This window comes from Cryptomeria japonica, chromosome 2 (genome assembly GCF_030272615.1).
Source record: "Cryptomeria japonica chromosome 2, Sugi_1.0, whole genome shotgun sequence".
Taxonomy (NCBI): Eukaryota; Viridiplantae; Streptophyta; class Pinopsida; order Cupressales; family Cupressaceae; genus Cryptomeria; species Cryptomeria japonica.
This window is the reverse complement of record NC_081406.1, coordinates 382,872,921-382,900,438: the sequence shown is the minus strand read 5'-3', so window position 1 is coordinate 382,900,438 and position 27,518 is coordinate 382,872,921. Positions and strand designations below refer to the sequence as shown.

The window sequence follows — 27,518 nt, the reverse complement described above, 5'->3', positions numbered from 1 at the left end:
CCTTTGACTATTTATGAATTGATTTAAAATAGAAAAAAAGTTATATTCTAATTTTCAACTAATCACATGAATGTGCATCCTAATATAACTCAATATTACAAATGAAATGGTCAAGGGTCCAAGATAGCCATGTTACATTTCCACTTGCCCTAGACTGAACTTGGTCAAAGCCTCTTTTGGAAGACGGTCGATTATTTTGTAATTTTAATAAGCTCGAATATAGTGGAGGGATTTAAATTCAACAATACTTCGTTGATAATATTTTTTTCCTAATTTGAACTTTTCAAATTCGGGATTTGTTTAACAAAACCACCAAGGACAATATAAAATTAATTGCATAATATTGTAATGGTAATTTTTGCATACCCCTGTTATTTCTCATTTAGGTTTATCCCTACTTTGAGCTAACATATTAAAAAAAAATACTCAATGAGAAATAGAACAATATAATGTAAATATGGGTTCGTTTTACTAACCTTTTATCTATTTGTAAATATACACATCTCTATACATTTAACATTAAACAATCTATTAAGAATAGACATACCAATAAATTCATTTTAACTACCTAGTTATTGCACCTGTCTAAGCAACTCCCTCCATTTTAACTACCTAGTTATCACAATTAGAAGAAATACAAAAGAAATTAAATGAAAACAATTAATGGAGACCAAAGATTAATTAATACTACTATTAAATATATGTCAAGAAAAAGCTTGACGATTTTGTTTCCTTAAAACATTTATTTCTACATTGTTTTTTTTTAATAGAAATAGGGAAGAGAAAAAATATATAAAGCATGAGTGTTATTTAGTCAATTTATAACCTTGGACAAGATTCTATGTTTATCCTTACCTTTGAATATTTTTCTTCAATTACGAATCCCCTATTTCTCGCTATCCATAAAATTTTAAAAATTTTCAAGTTACCTTTCCTTCTTTTCTTTCAACTTCCAATTTCTTCAATTTTTTTTGATTTTGAACATTTAGACATTTCTTTTGTAAACTACCTTCATCTTGATCCTTGAACCCTTATCGTTCATACATGGTTGTTTTATATTTTATTTTTAAGATTATTTCTTTTATAGAGTAATTTTTTTCTTTTTGCCCATTGATTCAAAAATGATGTGAGATGTTGAAAATAGAGTTGGCATTCTATAAAATGTGCCGATAGTTGTTGGAATCTGAAAATCAACACTTTAACTTTTGAGATGAATTCAACCTCACTCACTTTTGTGTCAGATGAAAAAATTATATGTGTGTTTATGTATATATATACACTTGTATATACAATTGCACACACACACATATATAGATATATATGTGTATATATGTATATGTGTGTATATATGTATATGTATGTACATATATGTACATATATGTACATACATATACATATACATATACATATACATATACATATACATATACATATACATATACATATACATATACATATATATACATATACATATAAATACATATACATACATATATACATATACATACATATACATACATATACATATACATATACATATACATATACATACATACATACATACATACATACATATATATGTCTGTTTGTGTATGTGTATATATATGTGTGTGCATATATATGTGTATATATATGTATATATATAGAGAGAGATAGAGATATACACATAAACGAACTGGAGCCCAACCCGTAGGAGCCCAACAAAGATAGCCTCAAACTATATTCTCATATTCTATGACTAGTTAGGACAACCAAACAATAATCAAAGATATATATATATATATATATATATATATATATATATATATATATATATATATATATATATATAAACACACACACACACACACATATATACACATATGTATATATCTATATATATGCATATGTATATACATATACATATATATACATACACACACACATATATATACATATACATATACATATACATATACATATATACATACATACATACTTACACACACACACACACACACACACACACACACACATATACACATATACATATATACATACTTATATATATACATAAATATATATATATACATACATATATATATATATACATACATATATATATATATATACACACACACACACATATATATATACGTATGTATGTTTGTATGTATATGTATAGACACACTAATATGGTAGCCCTAAGTCAAGCGAGCAATTTTTCCATAAATAATTGTTACTACTATTCTACCTCTTCTATTTAATCCAAAATCATTGCACATGTACCATCTAACTTTCTAGCAATCAACCTAATTATCCATATTTTATATTTATCTTGACAATATTCTTGATTATGGGTATTTAGAGTTAATGAATACCCCCACAACCACTACTTCTCATACTTTTCTTCTATTAGGATATTTGTTCCTTTTGTTAATGGAAGAAAGAATAAAAAGGTCACTTTGGTTTTAGATATCACTTCAATTTTTTCAGTAATATTAGTATAGTTTTTTCATCAATGCAAAAAATAATCTAAAACTTATTAGTTAGAAGGTTTTTTTTGTTGAATCTTTCTAATCTTATTAGATACTATAACCTACTAGTAATTGCACCATGGTGTGCAATGGGTGTGCCTATTAGGTGTGGAAGTTGAGTTACAAAAAAAATATGGTCTATTTATTTTATACATTTGCACAATTCATGAGGTCAATAGGGGGAAAGAGTTTGTGTCAAGAAAAGAAAGAGTGAGAGAGAGATAAAGTGGGATAAGGAGATAGCGATACAAGATAAATATAAAGAGTAATATACAAGTAGATATGGAGATGAATACTAAGGAGGGGGATATGAAGAGAAGGAGAGAGAGATGGATAGAGGTGGAAGAGATAATGGTGCAAGACATGGAGGGAGAATTGGTCGAGTTGTTGTTAAAACCCTAGTTACGCAAAATAACCAGGTCACCGTGTCAACAACCGCTACAACTTCTTCCTCACAACGAATTAAAAACTCAAATCACTAGCAAATGGGAGGTAATTCAATTCTCTATCCACACATATGACTATCCACTCGATTTGAACCCGTACAACACCATACAATTGCACAGAAAACATAGTATTTATAGAAAAATGGTCTGCCAATAAATTGCCAATGATTTTGAATTTTAAAATTACGTTGTAGAATTAGAAATTCAAATTTTTCAGAATTCACACATAGCATCCTCTCCTTTCCAACTATTGGCTTATACAATTTATACCAAAATTTGAACTTTCCAGCAGTCACAACAGACCTTTGGGCTTCATGACTATTCGACTCCCAAATCTTGAAAAATCAAATTTAGACACTAATATTGGAATAACAATTCCAAACTAACAAATCAATGCTGGACACCGACATCGATATAAAAATCTCGAACTAGGGTCTTGATCATCACGCATCAGAATAACTAATACAAATAGAGTAAACTTACCCCAATGTCCCTATTTTGGTATAGCTATACCGAACAAGGCATTTGGATGTCTATAGGCATAGCGATCAAAAGTCGACTACATAGTATTTTACAGTCCCGATAGAGTAAACTATCCTAATGACACTTTTTACAACAATGACACATTATCGGGTTAATTATCCCAATAACAACATCGACAACCTTAGAACAACTTTACAAACTTGCAAATTATGACTCCAAATATGACATACTCACCTAAAAACATGAAATAACATTACAAATTGTCTCAATAGACCTTATTGAATCAAAATGATAGGACCCCTAACTCCTAAGACTCAAACACCTAATTGACATGATAACTAGACTCTAGGTGCTCCTGCACTAGATAAATATGTATACATGGAGGGAGAGTGAGAGATATAAAGGTAAAGATAAATACATAGGGGTAGAGAGATGGAAAGATAAAGAGATAGAGATAGAGGGAGAGATGGAAAACTAAATATGGAGAGATAGAGATAGAGAGACAATGAGATATAGTTATAGTGGTCTCGGAAGGAGAGAGAGGGAAGAGGAAGATACAAGTAGAGATGAAGATAAAGGAAGATACAAAGTAGGAGATAAATAGATAGAGAGAGGTATAGGGATAGATAAAGATGGAGCAATAAGAATATACAAAGGGAGAGAGATAAAGATGAAGACATAAGGTGATATAGAGATGTAGAGGAGGGAGAGAGGGAGAGAGATATATATGGTCAAATAGATTGATAGATAGATAGAGATATAAGGGGATATATAGAAAGAGGAAGAGGGAGATAAAAAATAGAGAGATAAAGATGAAGACATAAGGTGATATAGAGATGTAGAGGAGGGAGAGAGGGAGAGATATATATGGTCAAATAGATTGATAAAGAGATAGAGATATAAGGGGATATATAGAAAGAGGGAGAGGGAGATAAAGATAGGGAGAGATGGATAAATATAGATGGAGAGATATAGATATATGGAAAGAGAGAGAATGATATAGAGATGCATGGGAATATAAAGGGGAAGAGATAGGCAGAGATAGAGAGATATATAAGGGGATAGAGAGGGAAAAAATGAAGTTAAGATGAAGTGAGATAAAGAGGGGGAGAAAGGGAGAGATGTAGATTTAGGGCAATAATAAGAGCTATGGGGAGATAAAGATATAGAGATAGAGAAATATATGGATAGAAAGAGATAAAGAAAGGATTGGAAGAGAGATAGAGAGAGACATAGAAAGTCATATATAGTAGAAGAGATGGAGGGAGAGATGGAGTGAAGAAAGAGTGGGATGTATGAGAGATATGGATAGAAAGACATATAGAGAGGAGTGAGAGTAAGATTGAGAGATAGATATATAGAGAAAGGAAAATGGAGTAAATAAGAAAGAAAATTATAGGTAGTGGATATAAATAGAGATGGGGAGGGAGAGATTGGAAGATAGAGACAGAGATAGAGATATAGACAAGGATAGAGGTGACATGAGTGAAAGTGAAATCTAATGGAGAGAAATAATAGAGACAAAGGTATAAAGAGAAAGGGAGAAATAGATAGGGAGAAAGAAAGAGATTTAGAAATAAGAGTCAGGGAAGAAAAAATAAAGAGTGTGTGTATGTACAAGCACAAGAGATATGAAGAGAAAGAAAGAGGGATATATATATATACAAACAACTCAATACTTCGAAAAACAAATAAATTCCTTTAAAAATGAATATAAAAAATCTCTTTCATTTCTCTTAACATAAATAATAAATTTATTAGATATAAATTTTTTATATATATATACTATCGACTAGTGCAAGTTCAATTTTAATATAACAAAGCTACACTCGAAAGGATTTTTTTCCAACAATAAACAACAGCGGATATTTCCCCGTTGACTTTGATCCGTTTCGAGAAATACAACACAGGGAGACTGCCAAAAAGGGCGTGTATATACTTACCGTTGGCTATATACACAGTGTGTATTGATCTTCGAGGGTTTTTGACCTGTACAGTGTAGGGTGTCTGATAACCACGTGGAGTTGCGGGTTGATGTGACTGAAGAAATGTTGAATAGACATTAAGGAACCGATTTTTTTTATAGATGCATATTAGTTTTGCATTAGTTTTAAGTCAACGAATTTGGAATCAGGTACGTATGCATATTTTATTTCCAATATTCCCGCGTTTTCACACTATATGTGACTGAGGTTCAATGTGACTGAGGTGCATTGCTTAATTAATTGAGTTGGAACAAAAATTGACTCGTCGACATTCTTGATAGTTGACTAAAATATGGTTGCTGCTTAGGTTAGATGGAGAACTCTATTTCATTTAAATACTTGAATAATTATAGTAGCATTTATATCAAGAAGAGGTGTAATGGTTATACTAATAATAAGATATACGTAAAATAATATGTTGGAGGGTACAAATCAATAAATAGTATAGGTTGAAAGTATAGAATCTAAGCTAACTAGATGGATCAGTTGACATGCTTACATCAATTATAGAAGACGTTGTGAAGCACAATTTCTATTGCCAGAAGATAAATATATTTAATGTTTATATCACTAGGTCTTGGCATACTTGACTAGTGCAAAGGTTAGAAGGGGCTACAGTGGAAAAAAAAAAAAAGTAAACTATTTCCTGTTCTTATGTTTTAAGTAATAAATTGTAAGAACTAGGAAATTGGTAAAGCTGAAAATTACACAATTATTGTAGTTGCTTCTAGATTAGATTGTGTTCAAGAATTTTTGCATCAACATTTTGGATCACACTCCGTGATCCATCATCATGATGATAAAGAGAGCATAAGGAGATAAAAGTTGATGGATCATGGAGTCTGATCCGAAATATTGATGCAAAAATTCTTGAACACAACCTAATCTAGAAGCAACTACAATATATGGAGTGTGGAAACTTGTTATCATTAATTACACAATTGTATAAAATGATTATTAGAGGCTAAAATGATTTACATTGAATGAATTAGGAATATCTACATATATAGCAACGCACTACCAACTAGAATAGAAAGTACTATCTAGGAATAGGTATGAGTTTGCATGAAAAATTTGTACACATAAGAGTTATCATAGCATCATCTGTTAAACTTATTTAGATGAATTTTATTGATATGTATGGAAATTAGATCTTAGGCCTATGAATGCAAACTAAGATCTCAAACCTCTATAGCATTTCATTGGAACAAGAAAAGGCCCAACTTCAATCTTGAAAGGAGAGCTAGGGCTTGAATTATTTCCTTTGTTGAAATAGAATTAAGATTGTGAATTTTGTGTTTATAATCTAGGCTAAATGAGAGGAAAATGATAACTTTCAACAATTACAATAAACTACAAAACTAGAAACCAACATAGTACGTTGCATCTTGAAATTGGATAAACTGAACAATTTGTACCTACAATCCACAATTGAGAAAGACATGTACATAGGTGTTTGACACCTTATTCCATTTGTTTTTCTTGTTCACAATTTAGGATTGTCTATCATAGTTTACATTGTTCTCTTGTAAAGCTTTCTATCATCAAATATGAACACACACACAAAAAAATCGGGAAAAATATATTATGATGTATAGGACTTACTTAAGTCAAAAACTATGTTGGTATTCCCAACTCTACAATTTAAACTATAATTGATGAAAAATAGAGCTTATCATTAGAGATGATAGAAGCTAAACAATAATAGAATTGATAAAATAAAACAATTACAGTTTTCAAAAAATGATCTTTAGAAAATCCCTTCAATTGTTAATGCAATTAAATTATTGCACAACATAATTGACACATGTGAAATCATACTTGAATGTAGTTTATTATACTTTTCTACTCAATGTGTTTAATACTCAGATCTAAAACAAATGCTTGATCATAGGACCTCTTGGATTTTAACTTATAGCTCATGAATGATAGAAGATGTCCTTTATATAGCATTCACAAGGTATTTTTTAAAAGGCCACAAACAAAAAATCAATACCATATCCTAAATTGTGAAGACCAACACTAGTAATGACAATAATTTCAGGGTATTATCTCCAGACAAGGTTGGAAGCACCCTAGTCCCACCAAAATAGGGGCCCTAAAAGGGATTCACAAGTTTTGGGGGTTTTGATGTTAGATATTTAATGTAGAATAGTGCCCTATTTAAGTATTTGATGATAAAACTACAAGATTAATAGTACATATTTAAAGTAGGATAGGGTCCCAATAGTGACATTGTAAAATACCTCACTAGTCTATCTATCATGAATAGATCTATTAACAATGTGAATCCCATAATTTATAATGCATGTTCCCTAGTTTATGATATTTCTACAGCTTCCATATTGTATGTGCTAATTTCATGACACATGTGCCTATTTTACCATATATGCCCTATATGTTGGTAAATATGTCATTTCTTTATCTTTCTAGCCTTACTTTTAGGTAATTGCATGACTAAATTTTTTGGTGTTGTGAATTAGATTATATTGAAGATCTCTCAAAATATAACTTGTAGGTTAATATGACATAGATCTTTACTAGAAACTACTAGCTTATGGTTTATACAACATCAAAAGAATATTACTTTTATCAAACCTTTTTTTTTTAATGTGTATTGTATATTTTCTGACTTTATTAGAGTTGAATTTGAGAAGTTAAATTAACCATCCACTTTGATTTGGGTTTTATAATTACCAAGCGTCTAAGTTCAATTCCAAACTATTACTTGTGTTTGTTCTCCCCTCACATTCTAGGGTGATCTTGGGGGTAAAAAATAAGTGTTAATTTATTTTATTTTATTTTAATGAGGTATAATTAGGGATTTCATCACCCTAAGGGATAACCTAAACTATACACTCTTGTAGGGTATAAAAATAGGGAGAATAAAAGTTATACCCTGAAGGATCCATTGTCCTAACTAGAGCACGTTTCCATCTATCCAAATCTATTAGATCTTGATAGTGTTGGTCACAATTTTTTTTTAGTTTTGAATCCCAAAATATATACCTCTTACTAAGCACCATGGATATCAAATTCAAGGGAAGCTTTTAACCAGTTTATAATCATATAAGGAACATTTTAATCAATTATTGAGGTAGATAAAATGACCTTCACTTCTATCTCTAATAAATCAATGGAGAATTCCCTAAAGATTTAGAAGAAATATAACCACAAATGTTAAACACATAATCTAACCCAAAACACACCCATTGCATGGTGGATCCCTATTTTGATTATATACATTTCTTTATTTGTATCATGTCTCATTGGGTTCCCCAACAACCAACATTAGAAAGGCTCTAATGAAATGTAATTTCATGTGTTACTTTAAAAGGGTTATAGGGATGTGTTACAATGATGATTATAGTACCAATTGTACACCAATCATATTCAAATTTCCTTCTTGTGGAACTACACATTTGAGGAGATCAATTGTCTTGTATAGGATATAAATGATGTAAAAGTCCACCACATTTACATTCAAGTATCAATGTGACATCTTGGAAATTATAAGGATTATAACTAGAGTTTGGTATTCAAAAAATGGAAATCTAGGGTTTTACATGAAAAATAATGCAGTATAAGTGTCACCAAACATAACCTACATTGAAATTTTCTTTATAGAAGTCCCTAGCATAGATATTTACTTTAACATAGATTAAGGAGGTTGTTTTGCCGAAAATGTGAAATTTGAAATTCAAATTAGAAAGTAACAAGTTTACATTTTTGTACTTGCCTTGATATAGAATACAAGTTAGATCAAGGTAGAACTAACTAAAAGGAGGTATATGGTTAGAGAATTTTGATAGTTAGGTAGTTAAAATTAATTTAGTGTTGTGTCTATTGTTAATAGATAGTTCAATGATAAATGTATAGAGATATTTGTGCTTACAAATAGATAATGAGGCTAGTACAATGAGCCCTAATTCACACAGCATTGTGTCATTTTTGATTGTGTATTTGTATTAATCTATTAGCTCAAAATAGGAATAAAACTAAATGAGAAATGACATGGGTATGCAAACTTCTCCATTATGCTATTGTACAATTAACTTTAGTTATGCTATGCACACACATTTTGGCCAAGAAGTGATATTTTAAGAATTTTATCATTTTCACATGTTGGTTTTGCAAATTTATTTAATATGATATATAATTTATCTTTTAAAAAATATACATATCACCCTAACGTTTAAATAAACCAGCAAAACAATAAAAGTAAGTACTATAAAGTGTAAAATATAATTACCAAATCAAACACTTGTACATTTACGTCGTCTTAATATGCATCTCTTTATTTATAAAACCTTAGAACATGTATTTTTGTTATAATATCAATTTAATTTATAAAGAAAGTGCACTTTTGTTATAATATCAATTTAATTTATAAAGGAAAATTTGTGTTCAACATAGGAGGCAAAAAAATGGTCATAAATTCCTAATGAAGAAGGCGAATGGAAAATGTCTAAGAGAGATGGAGAGGGAAGCAAGAAAGAAACACATTGCATCCAAAATGAGCATGGAATCTTTGTTTTGAGATACACAAAATATAATAGAGGATTAGGCTAAGGAACATTTTCCACTTACCCTCTTCATTTTATGTATAAGTATTTGGGGTAACAATTTTGCACATGAAAATCATTATTTTGACTATTTTCATTTTCTTGTTTTTAATATTATTTTGCAAGTGTTGTAGGTTGTGTATTTCTTAGATGTTTTCCTTCATCGATTCCATTCTACTAGGTTTGGGTTTTAACCTCGTATATGTGAAGAATAGACTTCACAATAATGTCTTTATGAAGTTACTAGCAACATATATAACATTCAATGGGGTGGATAAAGGTAACCCTGGGTCAGCTAGCTGTGGGGGAGTTTCTTGTGACCACGATGGTAGGCTTGTTTCATTAGGGGCTATGCCACTGGGCACCTAGAAAAACCACTATATCTAAGCTAAAGCTTCTTACACTGGGTTACATATGGTGATCAGAGAAGGGTTCAAAAAAGTCTAGCTCGAGAGTGATTCTCTAAATATCGTCAGGTGTGTTAGTGAGAAAAGTGAGCCCAACTAGACCATCAAGCACTTAATTCAGGAGTGCCATATCATGATTACTAAAATTGATGATTTCAAGATCTCCCATGTTTATCAAAAAGGTAATAGGCCAGTGGACCACCTGACAATCATAGGTGTGGATTATGTGAGCATACGATGGTGGACGGGAAAGGAAAATTTCCTAATACAATTGTGCCAACTGACGAGAAAGGACACTGAATGCATTCGCCAATCATATCTCATTAATAATGATAGAATTAAAAATGAATTAAATCTTTCATGGGATTTTGGTTCAAATTCCAAAACCACATTTTCTAGATCCTTGTTTTGTATCTAGTTTTTCATTGCTTGGCTTTGGTTTGGTTTCCACTGTTGCAAAGCTAATTTTCTAATGGGAGGTGACAAGAATAGAATGGAACCTACCTCCTATGAGAAATAGGAAAAGAACAAAGGGCTATGGATGAAGATTACTGATGGGGTCCTTGTTTCATATCTTGAGAGGGTTCATGGCAATGATCTGAAAGTGACACAAGATTTTGTGAATTGTTTGAAGAAAGGCATCCTCACGACATTTGGAGCGGAGTTTAGAATTGATGAAACCTTCATCGTGGAGATATATTCTTTGCATATGGAAAGTAACAATTTCTATAGAGAAAGGAAGGTGGTGAAAGAAGCCAATGCGGCTTTCTTTGACAAAGATAGCAAGAGGAAATTTGTGAAAAGATGAAGGACGATGGCTATAACAGGAAGGACCTGAAATTACTTTGGGCGGAGATGACCGAAACGATTGTGAGGTAAATTATTCTTGATGGATGCTATGCCAATATTTTCTCTTACCACATTATGATATTAAACCATTTAGGGCACAACAAAATAATTTCTCCATCTTTCTATCTGTTATCTTCTCTTGAAAATAGCTTGGTGAGTCATGCCAAAAATGGTGATAACCCTATTCTTCATGACCGATGCAGAGGCTCGGGTCCATGACTAAAAAATCCCTTCATATCAGGTTCAAACACACATTAATTTCTTTTGTAGCAACAATCACCTAAACACACCTCAAACACATAGGTTTTCTCAAACCACTAGGCTACACAAACCACCAAAAGTAAACATCAACTTCACAAACTCAATCCAATCCTTGGAATACATTTTATTAGGCCAATTACACATGTCTAAGGACAAATTGAAACTCAAAAACACTCAAACTTTGCCAAACCCTTATATCCTACTCACATAATGCACTTCCCTATGAGGACGCAACTTGTCCATAAATTCATCTCACAATGCCAAACTCTACAAGTCAACACCTTTAGACACTTTAGAAAGATAAATTTGACATTAAAAGACCAAACATGGTCACCAAGAACATAAAAAAATCATACAATAGTTTTTTGCGACCTTCTTGTAGTAGCAGTGACAAGAACTCACATAGACATGGTAGTTTTTAGAAATTGACTCATTTGACCCCCTAAAATCATAAGATGAATTTTTCTGGTAAGAAGGAAGTTTGTTCAAAACATAATAATATATCCATAAAGCAAGTTTCAGGTCCCTATTCAACCATAAATATCTGTACCAACACATTTTCTAAGTATAGATCTAGTAAACTATTTTCTGAATAGTCTGCCTTCACAAAAATGATCATAACTTGCTCATTTTTACATTAAATTCCATCAGAATTGAAAAAAATGAAAGTAGAATCAATGTTATTTCCATAAATATGACATTTGAACAATATTCCTTACATAAAAAATATTACAAAGCTTTGTAACACACACGAATCAAAGTTTTACCAGACTATACCATTGTCAAATAAGCATTTTGACATCATTTTGCATGTGCCAACCTTAAATTGAGACCCTGAAACCAAAAAAAAATGATAATAATAGCTATTTTCCTCCATTCCACCAAATATTATACTTTTATCAACGTGGAATGGAGGTTTATTACATTTTCAAAGTCACGGTTTACCCTACCTAGGGTTTTAATAGTTTTTACAAAAATTGCTATATCTCTTCCAAAACTTAATGAAAAGAAATGAAACCAAAACCAAAATATTGGGGATTCACCCCTATATCATTCTCAAGTGATCTCAAATGTTAATTAATAATTTTACAAGAAGAAAAAAAACTGATATCAGACTGTCACATTGAGAATACTCAAAAAATTTCAGGAAACCTCAAACTTTTATTGATTTTCTTCTTTCAATACACACCAACCCCTCATGATTCAACCATCCCTATTTTTATAAGCCTTTTACAACCTCTTTTTATAGTTATAAATAAAACACAAACCATCATAACCATTAGGCTTGCCCTTTACAGCCTTTTTGCAGTTTTTTGAAATGACAACTTTTGTCAACATACCAACTTTTTTTGACAACTTTGTAAAACTTGACCAAATGACTTCAAATTACTTGGTATCAACTTAGAGAAACTAGAATAGGCTAAATCAGTCTTATTACATCATTTTCAACCATTCCTTGAGCATTTTCTATTCTTTGACCACATTTGATCTTCTTAGGACCTTATAGGGACCTACATTGAATAAAAATGGCTTAATGCCTTAGAATATGATTTATAGTGACTTCAAATGGTCCCTTGGACCTTATACAACCTTAACACAACACTGAAAACAAAAAAAACATAAAAAATTTCATGAGGCCTTTCAAGGCCTAGGCGCTCCTGCACCAATGACGAGCTAATCATGCTCATCATGGAATATGCTAAGGATCATGGGGTTAAACCCTTACGAGTGGTTGAACCCCCCAAATCTTCATCCAACAATGATGTTCATTATGGGTTGGATACAAAGATGGATGAAGAAGAGTCTGGTATGGCTATGGACTGGTGGGAACTCAATGTCTTGGATGATTCGATATACCAACCCTCTTAGTAGGAGGGCCCCCAATGAAATATTACACCTAGCATTGGAAGAAGCAGAAGAAAAAAACACCCCAGATGGGTTGCCAGTAAGTATAAAAACCAAAACCCCAAATTACAAGAATCGGGGCCACCAAATATGAAGAAGTCTCAAACTGGAAAATTTTGGGAAACCAAGGGAAAGTAGAAGAAAATAATGCTAGAAATCCCAATTAACGTTGAACAGGGGGAATAGAGGGATACTCAAAAAGATTCTTATTTTGGTACTCTCCTTAGCAGCACTGTCAAAAGATAGGAGAATTGCTTTCTTTGGGTTAGTAAGGAGATTAATTTGTTAAAGGATGGAATTAAAGAAATCATTAATACTTTCATCGAGACGCCCACAGAAAGCAAGATGGATAAACTTCTCTGAATGACATAGGAACTCATAGAAGATGTAAAGACCATGAAAATAGATCAGGAATCAAGGATTGGTCAATTGGGGATTAGCTTATAAGAAATTAAGGGTAATCTAATAAACCTGGTGGATATCAATAGGAAGGCCATGAATAATAGTGCTCGGGGTCTTAAAAAGGTAAATGCGATGATAGCCAATAAAAAAGCTCAGTCCAACACAAGCATTCCATCCTCTGACATAAAATAGAAGAAGAGAATCCAGGAACCAAACTTGCAGGGTATGAGACTTCAAACCACCATAGGTCCCTATACAAGGACTAGAAGCAAGAACCGAGAGAATAATACCTCCAGGTTCATCATGGATGAGCTCAAGGAAGTCAATAAGAGGGTGATTAAAAAGAATTCAGAGATGAAGTAATCTCTCTTCTAGTGAGTATTAGGTTTTTTCTTGTTCTATTTTTTTTTTTGCTGCATGGGATTGGCCACTGTTTCCGTCGCTGTTATGTTGTTGGTTACAGTCTGGTTAGCGACTTCTTATTTTTGTTGTGCTCTTGAACTTTGGGTTTCAGGTCCCTGTAAAACCCATTTATCTTAATAAAAAAAAATCCATCTATAATATTCACAAGGTAAGATGCCACTCGTAGTTATAGGGACAACCTCACCTTATAACTATTTATATAGCAATAATAGGAGTATATTTTAATTATAAATTGGCAATAAGTTAAATTAACTCGCACAATTGTCCTATATGTAGACATTACAAGTCCCAAAAAAAATTCTCATCTATAACTATTCAATCTAGTTAGAATATGTATCAAATTGATGTGAAAAGTGTCTTCTTGAATGAGAACTTGGATGAAAAATTATATATGGTGTAGCCTCAGTTTTTTTATTAGATGTGAACATCTAGTTTGCCAGTCAATTAGGCCTCCTACATTATTTCCTAAGAGTTGAGTTTTGATAATTTAATTTTAGCACCTTTACAATTCAAATTATATACACCATCAATCTTTTGGAGCATTTTGGAATTGTAAATTGTAACTCATATTCTCCAAGTATTGAGATTGAGTTGAAGCTATAAAAATAGGTTACAACTCCCTTATCAGTCAAGAGAAGCAAGAACAACCTCATGCCCCTTCCTTCCATAATGTCTATGCACATATACTACCAACACATTTCCTTTCCTATGAACAAGGGGTACTCACACCCCTATAAATTTAATACCCAATCCTCCAAAACATGCACTTAGGGTACTCATACACTTTCTATTGCTTGCTCTTCATGAGAGGAGTTCTCAACCAGCTATATTGGTCACTCCTCTCTAAGCCTCAAGGTTTCTCTTCCCTCCCAATGGTTACCATTTCCTACACACCCTCGAAAACACAACACCAACATTTGCAATGCATGGGATTATGTAAGAACACACATACACATGCTCACTAAACATTAACACATTCACAATGCATGAGATAATACAAGAACACATTTGATGTATGCTCACTAAAAATTTGTACATTGTTGGATATCTACAACATTAAATTAATAAGGATTTACACATTGTCATATATCTACAACATTAAATTAACAAGGAGTTATGGCCACCTACCTCCAACTATTAGTATTCAATGTGCAACAATAAGGCCCTCTAAATTTTTGCAATCTCCTCATCTTTCTCTAGCACCCCCCAAGGAAGTATAGTTTCAAACCTAAAAACCAAAATCATAAGCCTCCTCTCTCCCTCCAACCTCTTCTTAACTCCCTTTTCCCCTTTCTTTGAATTCCACCTTAGTAGTGGAAGGTGACAAATGTCACCTGCTCGTTCTTTTTACATTTCCTTTCCCCAAGAGCTGCAACTTTCCTCAACTGGCAGTTTTTTGGAGAAATAAGGTTGTGCTTAATGTCTATTACATATGAAAGTGAAGGGAGATATTTTATTGGTTACTCTACCCCACAACTTCTTGCAATAGATATGGTGCTACCCATACAAAGATGCAACTTTTGCCACTATGCAAAAAGTTAGTTTTTGCAAGGACCTATCTTGTCTGAGAAGGTAGTTTCTAGCCTTCATTAGGTCCCCAACCCATTAAAAGTAGAAAAACTATACATCCCATATTCCATTTTCCCCTTTAAAATTCTCCCCAAAAATAACCTACGAGTTCACATTACAAAGAGTTGGCTTAAGCTCCACTATCCAAGGCACACTTTGCTTGTTGAGATCAAAGAGATGGCTTAATTCTTTGGGAAAGGTAGTTATACAATCAATTACACATTACACACTCAAATAAATTGCACTTGTTAAGACACTTGGCACATGATAATTCACACATCTACACCTTGGCAATCTTAAAGAGACAAATCTCACCAATACAAGGACATGACCCACTAGTCTACCACACTTGATCTCGTGAGAAACTTAATAACATTCATTTAAGTATCAGATTATGAACATATTTCCACAACATAAATGAGGTATTTCCCGTCCAAATTGACAACATCTTTGCCTTACTATGTTCACATGGGGTCTTTGGTTAGTCTTTGAATTCCATGGCCTATGGAATAAATTTCTGCACACTACACACATCGTTAATGTATCCAAAATAATAATAACACAAATTTAATCATTGAATTCACATTAACATTAAATATAGTGCAATCCTTTCCCCAAGTATAAAATTCAAGCATCCAAATTAACTATGGTGATCATAACTGATCATGCACAAGATCGTTGCCTAAAATTTTATAAAGCAATCAAATAAGTACTTGATATTCTACATCGTATTCAGAAAATGCACAAAATCGGTTCAATATTATTTCATGAAGCAAGAATAACAATTTAATAATCCTCATGGTATTGGAAAGATGTATATAATTATGACAAACTAATTCCATAATTAACTGTAATTATCATAATGATTCGCATTGCAGTGTAAACATGAGCCTACTCATCAAGGATTGCTATGTCTTATAAGGTCCATAGGTGAAATAATAATAGATTCATTCTATTTACAATCATCATCATAAAAATTAACTATCTCATTTCTTGAAGCATTCAAGACTCAACATCAAAATTATTATCTAGTTAATTGAACCTTCATTTGGCCTTCACGATCCTTGTTCTCTTAATACCATCATAAGGTATCCTTCCTAATCACATCATCATATCAATTTTTGATGAGGGTATAAGGACTTTGTAAGAAGAATAATCTGTCTAATACTGAATTGTAGCAGAGCTCATTTTAACTATGTAAGATTTCATCAAAGGCTATTTCAAGTGTATATGATCATATGATTTAGCTATCTTATCTTGCAATTACAATTATAATCCAAATCTGACAAGATTCCAATCTTTAGGTATGATACTAAAATACAATGTCCAAAAGTATCACTTGAATGAAGGTATGTGGTGTTTAAGGAAATCTTGCAAGGGGTATCGCAATGTGGAAGTTAAATATATGATGGGAGAATGCAAAAATTGGAAAGAAATGTACCCTAAGTCCATTAAAAGAGAATGGTAAGGTAGACTTCAATCCCAAAATGTGTCTGAAATCAAAATATATTTTTAGAAAACATCCAAGGAGATGGAATAGTGGTTAAGATTAATGAAGCTTTCAGGAAGGTGGAGATTTATTGGAGAGTTGTGTTGAAAACCCTTTCATAGAGTTTTCAAAGTAGTTTAGAATAAAGGAAAGAAATATCTTATGAACACATGAAAAAACCATCCCAAAATGTGAGAAAAGATTGGAAAATGAATCCTAAAGAAATAGACATCATTGATATTCAACAAGGAGAATTTGTGTTCGACGTAGGAGGCAAAAAAATGGTGATAGATTCCTAATCAAGAAGGAAAATGGAAAATGTCTAAAAGAGACGGAGAGTGAAGCAAGCAAGAAACACATTGCATCCAAAATGAGCATGGAATCTTTGTTTTGAGATACACAAAATATCATAGAGGATTAGGCTAAGGAACATTTTCCACTTACCCTCTTCATTTTTTGTATAAGTATTTGGGGTAACAATTTTGCACATGAAAAAGCATTATTTTGTCTACTTTCATTTTCTTTTTTTTAATATTTTTTTGCAAGTATTGTAGGTTGTGTATTTCTTAGATTTTTTCCTTCATAGATTCCATACTACTAGGTTTGGGTTTTAACTTCGTATATGTGAAGAATAGACTTAACAATAATGTCTTTATGAAGTTACTGGCAACATATATAACATTCAATGGGGTGGATAAAGGAAACCTTGGGTCGGCTGGTTGAGGGGGAGTTGCTTGTGACCATGATGGTAGGCTTGTTTTAGTAGGGGTACTCCCACTGGGCACCTAGACAAACCACTATATCAAAGCTAAAGCTTCTTACACTGGGTTACATATGGTGATTAGAGAAGGGTTCAAAAAAATCTAGCTCGAGAGTGATTCTCTAAATATTATCAGGTGTGTTAGTGAGCAAAGTGAGCCCAGCTGGACCATCAAGCATTTAATTCAGGAGTGCCATATCATGATTACTAAAATTGATGATTTCATGATCTCCCACATTTGTCGGGAAGGTAATAGGCCAGTGGACCACCTAGCTAATATAGTTGTGGATTATGTGGACATACGACGGTGGATGGGAAAGGAAACTTTCCCGATAGAATTGTGCCAACTAACGAGAAAGGACACTGAATGCATTGGCCAATTACATCTCATTAATAATGATAGAAGCCAAATGAACTAAATCTTTCATGGAATTTTTGTTCAAATTCCAAAACCAAGTTTTCTAGATCCTTGTTTTGTATCTGGTTTTTCACTGCTTGGCTTTGGTTTGGTTTCCATTGTTTCAAAGATAACTTTCTAATGGGAGGTGACAAGAACATAATGGAACCTACCTCCTATGAGAAATGGGAAAAGAATAGAGAGCTATGGATGGAGATTACTGATGGGGTCCTTGTTTCATATCTTGAGAGGCTTCATGGCAATGATCCAAAAGTGATAGAGGATTTTGTGAATTGTTTGGAGAAAGGAATCCTCATGACATTTGGAGTGGAGTTGAGAATTGATGAAACCTTTGTCGCAGAGATATCTTCTTTGCAGATGGAAGGCAACAATTTCTATAGAGAAAGGAATGCGGTGAAAGAAGCCATTGCAGATTTCTTTGACAAAGATAGCGAGAGGAAATGAGTGAAAAATATGAAGGATGAGGACTATAACAGGAAGGACCTAAAATTACTTTGGCCAAAGATGATCACAGTGATTATGAGGTACATTACTCTTGATGGACACTATGCCAGTATTATCTCTTACCACTTTATGATATTAAACCATTTAGGTCCCAACAAAAGAATTTCGTTGTCTTTCTATCTGTTATCTTCTCTTGAAAATAGCTTGGTGAATCATGCAAAAAATAGTGATAACCCTATTCTACATGAGTGATGCAAAGGCTCGTGTCCATGACTAAAATCATCCCTTCATATTAGGTTCAAACACACATCAATTTCTTTTGTAGCAACACTCACCTAAACACATCTCAAATGCATAGGTTTTCTCAAACCACTAGGCTACAAAAACCACCAAAAGTAAACATCAACTTCACAAACTCAATCCAATCCTCATAATACATTTCATTAGGCCAATTACACATGTCTAAGGACAAATTGAGACTCAAAAACACTTAGACTTTGCCAAACCCTTATATCCTACTCACACAAGCCACTTCCCTATGAGGACGCAACTTCTCCATAAACTCATCTCACAATGCCAAACTCTACAAGTCAACACCTTTATAAACTTTGGAATTATAATTTTGATATTAAAAGACCACACATGGTCACCAATAACATAAAAAAATCATACAATAGTTTTTTGCACCCTTCTTGTAGTGGTAGTGACAGGAACTCACATAGACATGGCAGTTTTTAGAAATTGACTCATTTGACCCCTAAAATCATAAGATGAATTTTTCTAGTAACAAGGAATTTTGTTCACAACATCATAATATATCCATAAACCAAGTATCAAGTCCTTATTCAACCATACATATCTGTACCAACACATTTTCTAACTACAGATCTGGTAAACCATTTTCTGAATAGGCTGCTTTCACAAAAATGATCATAACTTGCTTATTTTTACACTAAATTCCATCAGAATTGAAAAAAATGAAAGTAGACTCAATTTTATTTCCATAAATGTGACATTTTAACAATAATCCTTCCATAAAAAATATTAAAAATCTCTATAACACACAGGAATCAGAGTTTTACCAAACTGTACCATTGTCAAATAAGCATTTTGACATCATTTTGTACGTGCAAACCTTAACTTGAGACCCTGAAACCAAAGAAAAATGAAAATAGTTTCTATTTTCCTCCATTCCACCAAATATTATACTTTGTTCAACGTGGAAAGCAGGTTTATTACATTTTCAAAGTCATGGTATACCCTACCTAGTGTTTTTGACAGTTTTTACAAAAATTGGTATATCTCTTCCAAAACTTAATGAAAAGAAATGAAACCAAAACCAAAATAATGTGGATTCAACCCTATATCATTCTCAAGTGATGTCAAATGCTAATTAATAAGTTTACAAGAAGAAGAAACAACTGATATTAGACTGTCACATTGAGAACACTGAGAAAATTTCAGGAAACCTCAAACTTTTATTGATTTTCTTCTTTCAATACACACCAACCCCTCATGATTAAACTATACCTAGTTTTATAAGCCTTTTAAAACCTCTTTTGATAGCTATAAATAAAACACAAACCATCATAACCATTAGGCTTCCCCTTTACAACCTTTTTGCAATTTTTTGAAATGACAACTTTTGTCAACATAACAACTTTGTTTGACAACTTTTCAAAACTTGACCAAATGATTTCAAATTACTTGGTATCAGCTTATACACACTAGAATAGGATAAATAAGCCTTATTACATCATTTTCAACCTTTCCTTGAGCATTTTGTATTCATTGAACACATTTGACCTTCTTAGGACCTTATAGGGACCTACATTGAACAAAAATGGCTTAATGCCTTAAAATATGATTTATAATGGCTTAAAATGGTCCCTTGGACCTTATACAACCTTAACAAAACATTGAAAACAAAAAAAAACATAAAAACTTTCATGAGGCCTTTCAAGTCCTAGGTGCTCTTGCACCAATGAGGGGCTAATCATGCTCATTATGGAATATGCTAAGGATCATGGGGTTAAACCCTGACAAGCGGTTAAACCTCCCAAATCTTCATCCAACAATGATATTCATTATGTGTCAGATACAGAGATGGATGAAGAAGAGTCTGGTATGGCTATGGAGTGGTGGGAACTCAATGTCTTAGATGATTCGATATATCGTCCCTCTCAATAGGAGGGGCCCTAGTGAAATATTACACCTGGCACTAGAAGAAGCAGAAGAAAAAAACACCCCAGATGGGCTACTAGTAAATATAAAAACCCAAACCCCAAATTACAAGATTTGGGGCCACCAAATACGAAGAAGTGTAAAACTGGACAAATTGGGGAAACCAAGGGAAAGTAGAAGGAAAGAAAGCTGGAAATCCCCATTAATGTTGAAAAGGGGGAACAGGGGGATACCCAAAAAGATTCTTATTTTGGTACTCTCCTTATCAGCGCTATCGAAAGCCAGGAGAATTGCTTTCTTCGAGTCAGTAAGGAGATTAATTTGTTAAAGGATGGAATTAAAGATATCATTAACAATTTAGCTAAGATGCCCATGGAAAGAAAGACGGATAAACTTCTCTGAATGACACAGGAAGTCACAAAAGATGTTAAGACCATGAAAACAGATTAGGAATCAAGGATTGGTTAGTTGGAGATTAGCTTATAAGAAATTAAGGGTAATCTGAAGAACCTGGTGGATATGATTAAAAGTGCTTGGGGAACCAAACTTGCAGGGTACGAGACTTCAAACCACCACAGGTCCCTATACAAGGACTAGAAGCAGGAGCCAGGAAAATAATACCTCCAGTTTCATCATGGATGAGCTCGAGGACATCAATAAGAGGGTGATTCAAAAGAAGTTGGAGATGAAGTAATCTTTGGTCGAGTGAGTTTTAGGTTTTTTCTTGTTATATTTTTTTTTTGCTGTGTGGGCTTGGCCACTATTTTCGTGGTTGTTATGTCATTGGTTACAGACTAGTTAGCGACTTCTTATTTTTGTTGTGCTCTTTAACTTTGGGTTTCAGGTCCCTGTAAAACCCGTTTATCTCAACCAAAAAAAATCCATCTATAACATTCACAAGATAAGATGCCACTCGTAGTTATAGGGACAACCTCACCTTATAACTATTTATATAGCAACAACAGGATTATATTTTAATTATAAATTCTCAATAAGTTAAATTAACTCGCATAATTGTCCTATGTGTGGACATTACAAGTCCCAAAAAAATTTCTCATCTATAACTATTCAATCTAGTTAGAATATGTATCAAATTGATGTGAAAACTGTCTTCTTGAATGAGAACTTGGATGAAAAATTATATATGGTGTAGCCTCAATTTTTTTAAGTTATTAGATGTGAACATCTAGTTTGGCAGTCAATTAGGCCTCCTAAATTATTTCCTAAGAGTTGAGTTTTGATAATTTGATTTTAGCATGTTTTCAATTCAAATTAGATACGCCATCAATCTTTTGGAGACTTTTGGAATTGCAAATTGTAACTCATATTCTCCAAGTATTGAGATTGAGTTGAAGCTGTAAAAATAAGTTACAACTCCCTTATCAGTCAAGAGAAACTAGCACAACCTTAAAGGTCATTTTCATTCTGCTCGAATGAAGTTGACCTTCCTAAAGATGGATCCTTTTCTTGGAGGATTCTAATAGACGACAAATTAGTCAAACTTGGGATTGTTGATCATTTTTGGTGTGTTCTTTGTGGATAGGCTCAAGAGGATGTGGATCACCTTCTATTACTATGTTCCTTTGCATAGTCCTGTTGGGCTCACATCGTTAATAAAATGAATTGGATTTATCCCTCATCAAAGAATCTCTGGGATATATTCACAAATTGTCCTTCACTCTATCATCAATCATTTTTTTCTTGCATTTGGAAATTCATCCCTCCTATGATCACCTAGTGGGAAAGAAACAAGAGGATCTTTAGATAGGAACCTTCAAGCTTATCTCGGGTCTTGCAGAAAATTGAAACTTCTATTTTAGAAGTAGTAAATGCATATGTAGCAAAATCCAAATCAATCAACTCTTCGTTTTCAGATTGGAATTAAAAAATCCTTCAATCCTGGGAACACATTAATCTCCCTTTTACCTAAAGCTCTTTCCAACCCCCCAAAAGAACAATAGATAGATCAAAAATCAATTGGATTCCTCCTCTGAAAGGGAAGTTAAAGTTAGACTTTGATGGGGCAGTGAAACACAATGCAGGCAAAGCAGGTGGTTGGTGTGTAATTAGGGATCATAAAGGAAATATTCTTGTAGCATCAATACTTCCATTCCTGGATGGTTATAATAATATGGCAGAAGCACATGCCCTTCTCCAAGGTCTCTTGTTGACTAAATCCTTTCAAATTTCAAACATCTTAATTGAGGGTGACTCTTTGCATTATCAATTCTTGTAGAAAGAGAATCTTGCACAATTGGAGCATTCAATATGTGTTGCAACAAGTCTGGCTACTTCTAGACTCCTTGGAAAATTATGAGCTTCTTCACTGTTACAGAGAGGGAAATATCCTAGCAGATTGGTTGGCGAATAAGGGGTGTTCCGAATCTGATCCTATCATGAAATTCTCCATGGACTCTCTCCTCCAATCTGATCCTATCATCAAATTCATCCTATCATCAGATTGGTTGGCGAATAAGGGGTGTTCCCAATCTGATCCTAAGGGGTTTTGTAGATTCTTCCTTTCCCAAAATTGTCATAGTTCATGTGCAAGTATGCTTTAGCGACTTTCAAGTGCTGAGGATGTGTGCCTTGGTTCTCATGAATGGGAAATCCCTTGGTGGGCTGCTCTTGGAGGGATTTGATTTTAGTACATTCTTGGGTTGAGGATTCTACAAACTTTGAGAATATCTCTAACATTTTATTGGTTTTTGTACAAGGTATAAAGTTGTTTCTCTTGCAGCAGTAGGCTAGATTGAGGGGCATGGGAATTCAATTGCATGTGTGACTGTCATAACTAACGCAATTAAAAACAAGGTGTTGAAGTCAATAGTTCCTATTTTGTTGGAGCTGAGCATGCTCAAGAATTGGAATGGATCTCCAAAGGCTGTTGTCATAAATTGATTCAATGGATAGGTTGACACTCACAAATATTGTTTTTTTATCATATCAGTCTTCTTCCCCTAACTGCACGGATGCAAAGATCTCATTGTAATCTATAACAATATGCTATGGGCGTGGTAGCTATTATGTTGTGATTTCTTTTCTCTTCATTGGTTTTGAGCTTCCTTTTGGCTCAACCATATGTTCTCTATGTAACCATTTGTTATATTTATTATTCTATAATATCAATATATAGGATTCACCTCTTTGCCAAAAAAATAATAAAATTGATTTTTAATTAAAAATAAATATCAATTAATTCTATATAGAATTAAAATAAAAATCAAATTCTCATTTAAGTTGGAAAATATAATTGTCTAAATCATATTTTTCTTTGTTTAATATAAATTAATTTTATCGGACATTACTATCAGCGTAAGCATTCCACTCCACTTAAATGCAAGCGCAAGTGTTATTATGTTCTATTCTATCCTATTCTATCCAGATGGTAGATAGACGTTGACCATATGTTAATATGTATAAAATTACGAATGAAACCGTCAAAGCTGCAAGACAGACATGTTACATTTCCACTTGCCCTTGACTGGACTTGGTAAAAGACTCTTATAGTTGTTTCTTAGCATAGGATTGTTTTTGACATTGACGATTCTGTGTGCAACTGCAGAGTACCCATATCCGTTTATGACAGCAGATGCTCAAAAGGCAGCTTCAAGATCATATGATTACATTGTGGTTGGAGGAGGTACAGCGGGATGTCCCCTGGCAGCAACTCTCTCACAGCACTACTCTGTTTTAGTATTGGAGAGGGGAAACTCTACTTACGGAATTCCCGATGTGGAGGATTTCAGAGGGTCTTCCACAACTAATCCCAACGTAGCGCAGGCGTTTGTCTCAGAAGATGGAGTGCAGTTGGTACGGGCGAGAGTTTTAGGAGGTGGATCAGCCATCAACGGTGGAGTCTACAGCAGGGCGAGCACTGAATATATTCGGAAAATAAAGTGGGATGAGAAACTTGTATATGAGTCATATGAATGGATAGAACGGTTGAATGCCTTCCAACAATACAAGCTTTCTACTTGGAATTCTGCTACCAAGGATGGGCTTCTTCAAGCTGGAGTTCTTCCTTACAACGGCCACACTTTAGATTATTTGGTTGGCACCAAGATCAGTGGCTCAATCTTTGACGAGAATGGACAGAGACATACAGCCGCAGATCTACTCCAGTATGCAAATCCAGAAAATATTGTAGTTCTTCTCAATGCTACTGCCAGCAGAATACTCTTCAGTTTGGGATCAGGTACCAATTCATATTTTGCTTTCAGAATTCCCCTACCCTACTTTACTTTGATGAGTATTCCTTTTATTCTTTTACAAACTATTCAGAAATATATTTCATATATCTATCTATGTGTATGCATGTAATATTATCAACAATCTATATTGCAGGAAAGCCAAAGGCTAGCGGAGTGGACTTCAGAAGCAACAATGATGGTCTCATTTATCAAATTTCACTTAACCAATTGTCAATCAATAGTGAGGTGATTTTGTCAGAGGAAGCATAGGTAGTACTCAACTTCTCCTCTTAAGCGGAATTGGTCCAAAAAGATAAATCAAAGAAATGAATATTCTTGCTCTTTTAGATTCACCTTTTGTAGGTAAACAAGTTCAAGATAATCCTAGTGCAGCCTTTACTGTAGTATCCTCGAAACCACTTGAAGATTCTTATTCACAATTAGCAGGCATTTTAGACAATTGACAAAATTACATCGAAAGTGGTAGCCTTGTCCAACGGAATAATGGTACAAATACACAATATTTAGGTGTTCTTGATATTAAGTTGGCATTTCCCTTATCAAGGGGTGATCTTTGGCTTAAAAGTGTAGACCCTCGAGATAACCCCTATGTTCGTTACAACTACTATTCACACTCTCTTGATCTACAAAGATGTGTGAAAGGTATAAAAGTAATGGTTAATCTGAGTATGTCATCTTCTATCCAAGAGTTTGCATTTACTGATAGTAGAAATTCCAAAACACTTCAATTCCTTGGAATAGCATTACCAAAGAATCAATCAAATGATGATGCCTTGGCCAAGCTTTGCAAAGAAGCACTAGGGACATTTAACCATTATCATGGAGGTTATCAAGCTGATTTAGTGGTTAATGAAAGATATCTGGTGAAAGGTGTTGATAATCTCAGAGTTTGGGATGGCTCAATTTATAAGGATTCCCTTGGTACCAACCCACAAGCCACAACCATGATGCTTGGAAGGTATTTATTTTTATTAATAATTTTATTGCATTATTTGTTTTTCAATTCTCACAAAATATAACATTAACAGTACATTTTGATCATGCAATATGTGTAGGTATATGGGAATTCGTATCCTTCAAGAATGCACAATCTCTTAAAACTATGAGAAGACCATGCTGAAATAATTGGCACACTTGTTGTGCTCACATTCCTTTATCATAGAACTAAATAATACCAAACATGGTAATGTTTTTGATAAAGTGTGAAATTGTAAATAATTAAATTTTACCTCTTATTTCCTATCAATATAAATATTTTCCAAGATAGCACATTGTTATGAAATTTACAAGAATAAATTAAATTTGATTTTTGATTAACTTTCATACAAAAGTGCACTTTCTTTTTCAAATGAATTGATATTATAACAAAAATACATGTTCCAAGGTTTTATAAATAAAGGAAAACATAATTTTTCTTATAATTTATTGTTATATGATGATGTAAATGTAGAAGTGTTTAATTTGGTATTTATTTTTTACACTATATAGTACTTCTTTATTTGTTTTGTTGGTTTAATTACATGTTAGGGTGAGATGTATATTTTTAAAGAAAATCATGTTAAATAAATTTACGAAATGAACATGTGAAAAGGATAAAATTATTACAATATCACTTCTTGGCCAAAATGTTTGTGCATAACATACCTAAAATGAATTGTACAATATTATGATCACAAATTTTGCATACCCATGCCATTTGTCATTTGGTTTTATGCCTATTTTGAACAAATATATTAATACAAATACCCAATCACAAATGACACAATAGTGTGTGAATTTGGGCTCATTTTACTAGCCTCGTGACTTATTTGTAAACACAAATATCTATATAAACTTAGCATTAAATAATATATTAACAATAAACATGCCACTAAATTCATTTTACCTACATTGTTATCTCACTTCTCTAAACATATACCTCCATTTCGGTTCTTTCTACCTAGATCTAACTTATATTCTATATAAGGCAAGTACATAATTGTAAACTTGTCTCTTTCCAATTTGAATTTAAAATTTCATATTTTTGGTAAATCAACCTCCTTTGTCCACATAGTAAATTTAATATTTTCCTCTTGGGAATAGTTTATAAGGTTACAAGTCCATGCAAAAAAATTTTTTTTTGGCAACTATATTATAGGTGGATTTAGTTTGATGGAGATTGACTCTTTCATTCAGCTTGTCTTTGATAGAGGTAGGTC

General features: G+C 33.0%; 1 protein-coding gene across 1 annotated transcript in view; it reads left to right on the top strand.

The window, feature by feature from the left end:
* Nucleotides 1–25,569, top strand: part of LOC131033953 (protein HOTHEAD-like) — a 62,769-nt gene extending 37,200 nt beyond the window's left edge. The window contains exons 4-5 of the mRNA XM_059214883.1: nt 24,672–25,304; nt 25,454–25,569. Of these exons, the coding sequence (XP_059070866.1) occupies nt 24,672–25,304; nt 25,454–25,569 (749 nt within the window). The remainder of the gene's footprint in view (nt 1–24,671; nt 25,305–25,453) is intronic.
* The last annotated feature ends 1,949 nt before the right edge of the window (nt 25,570–27,518 follow it).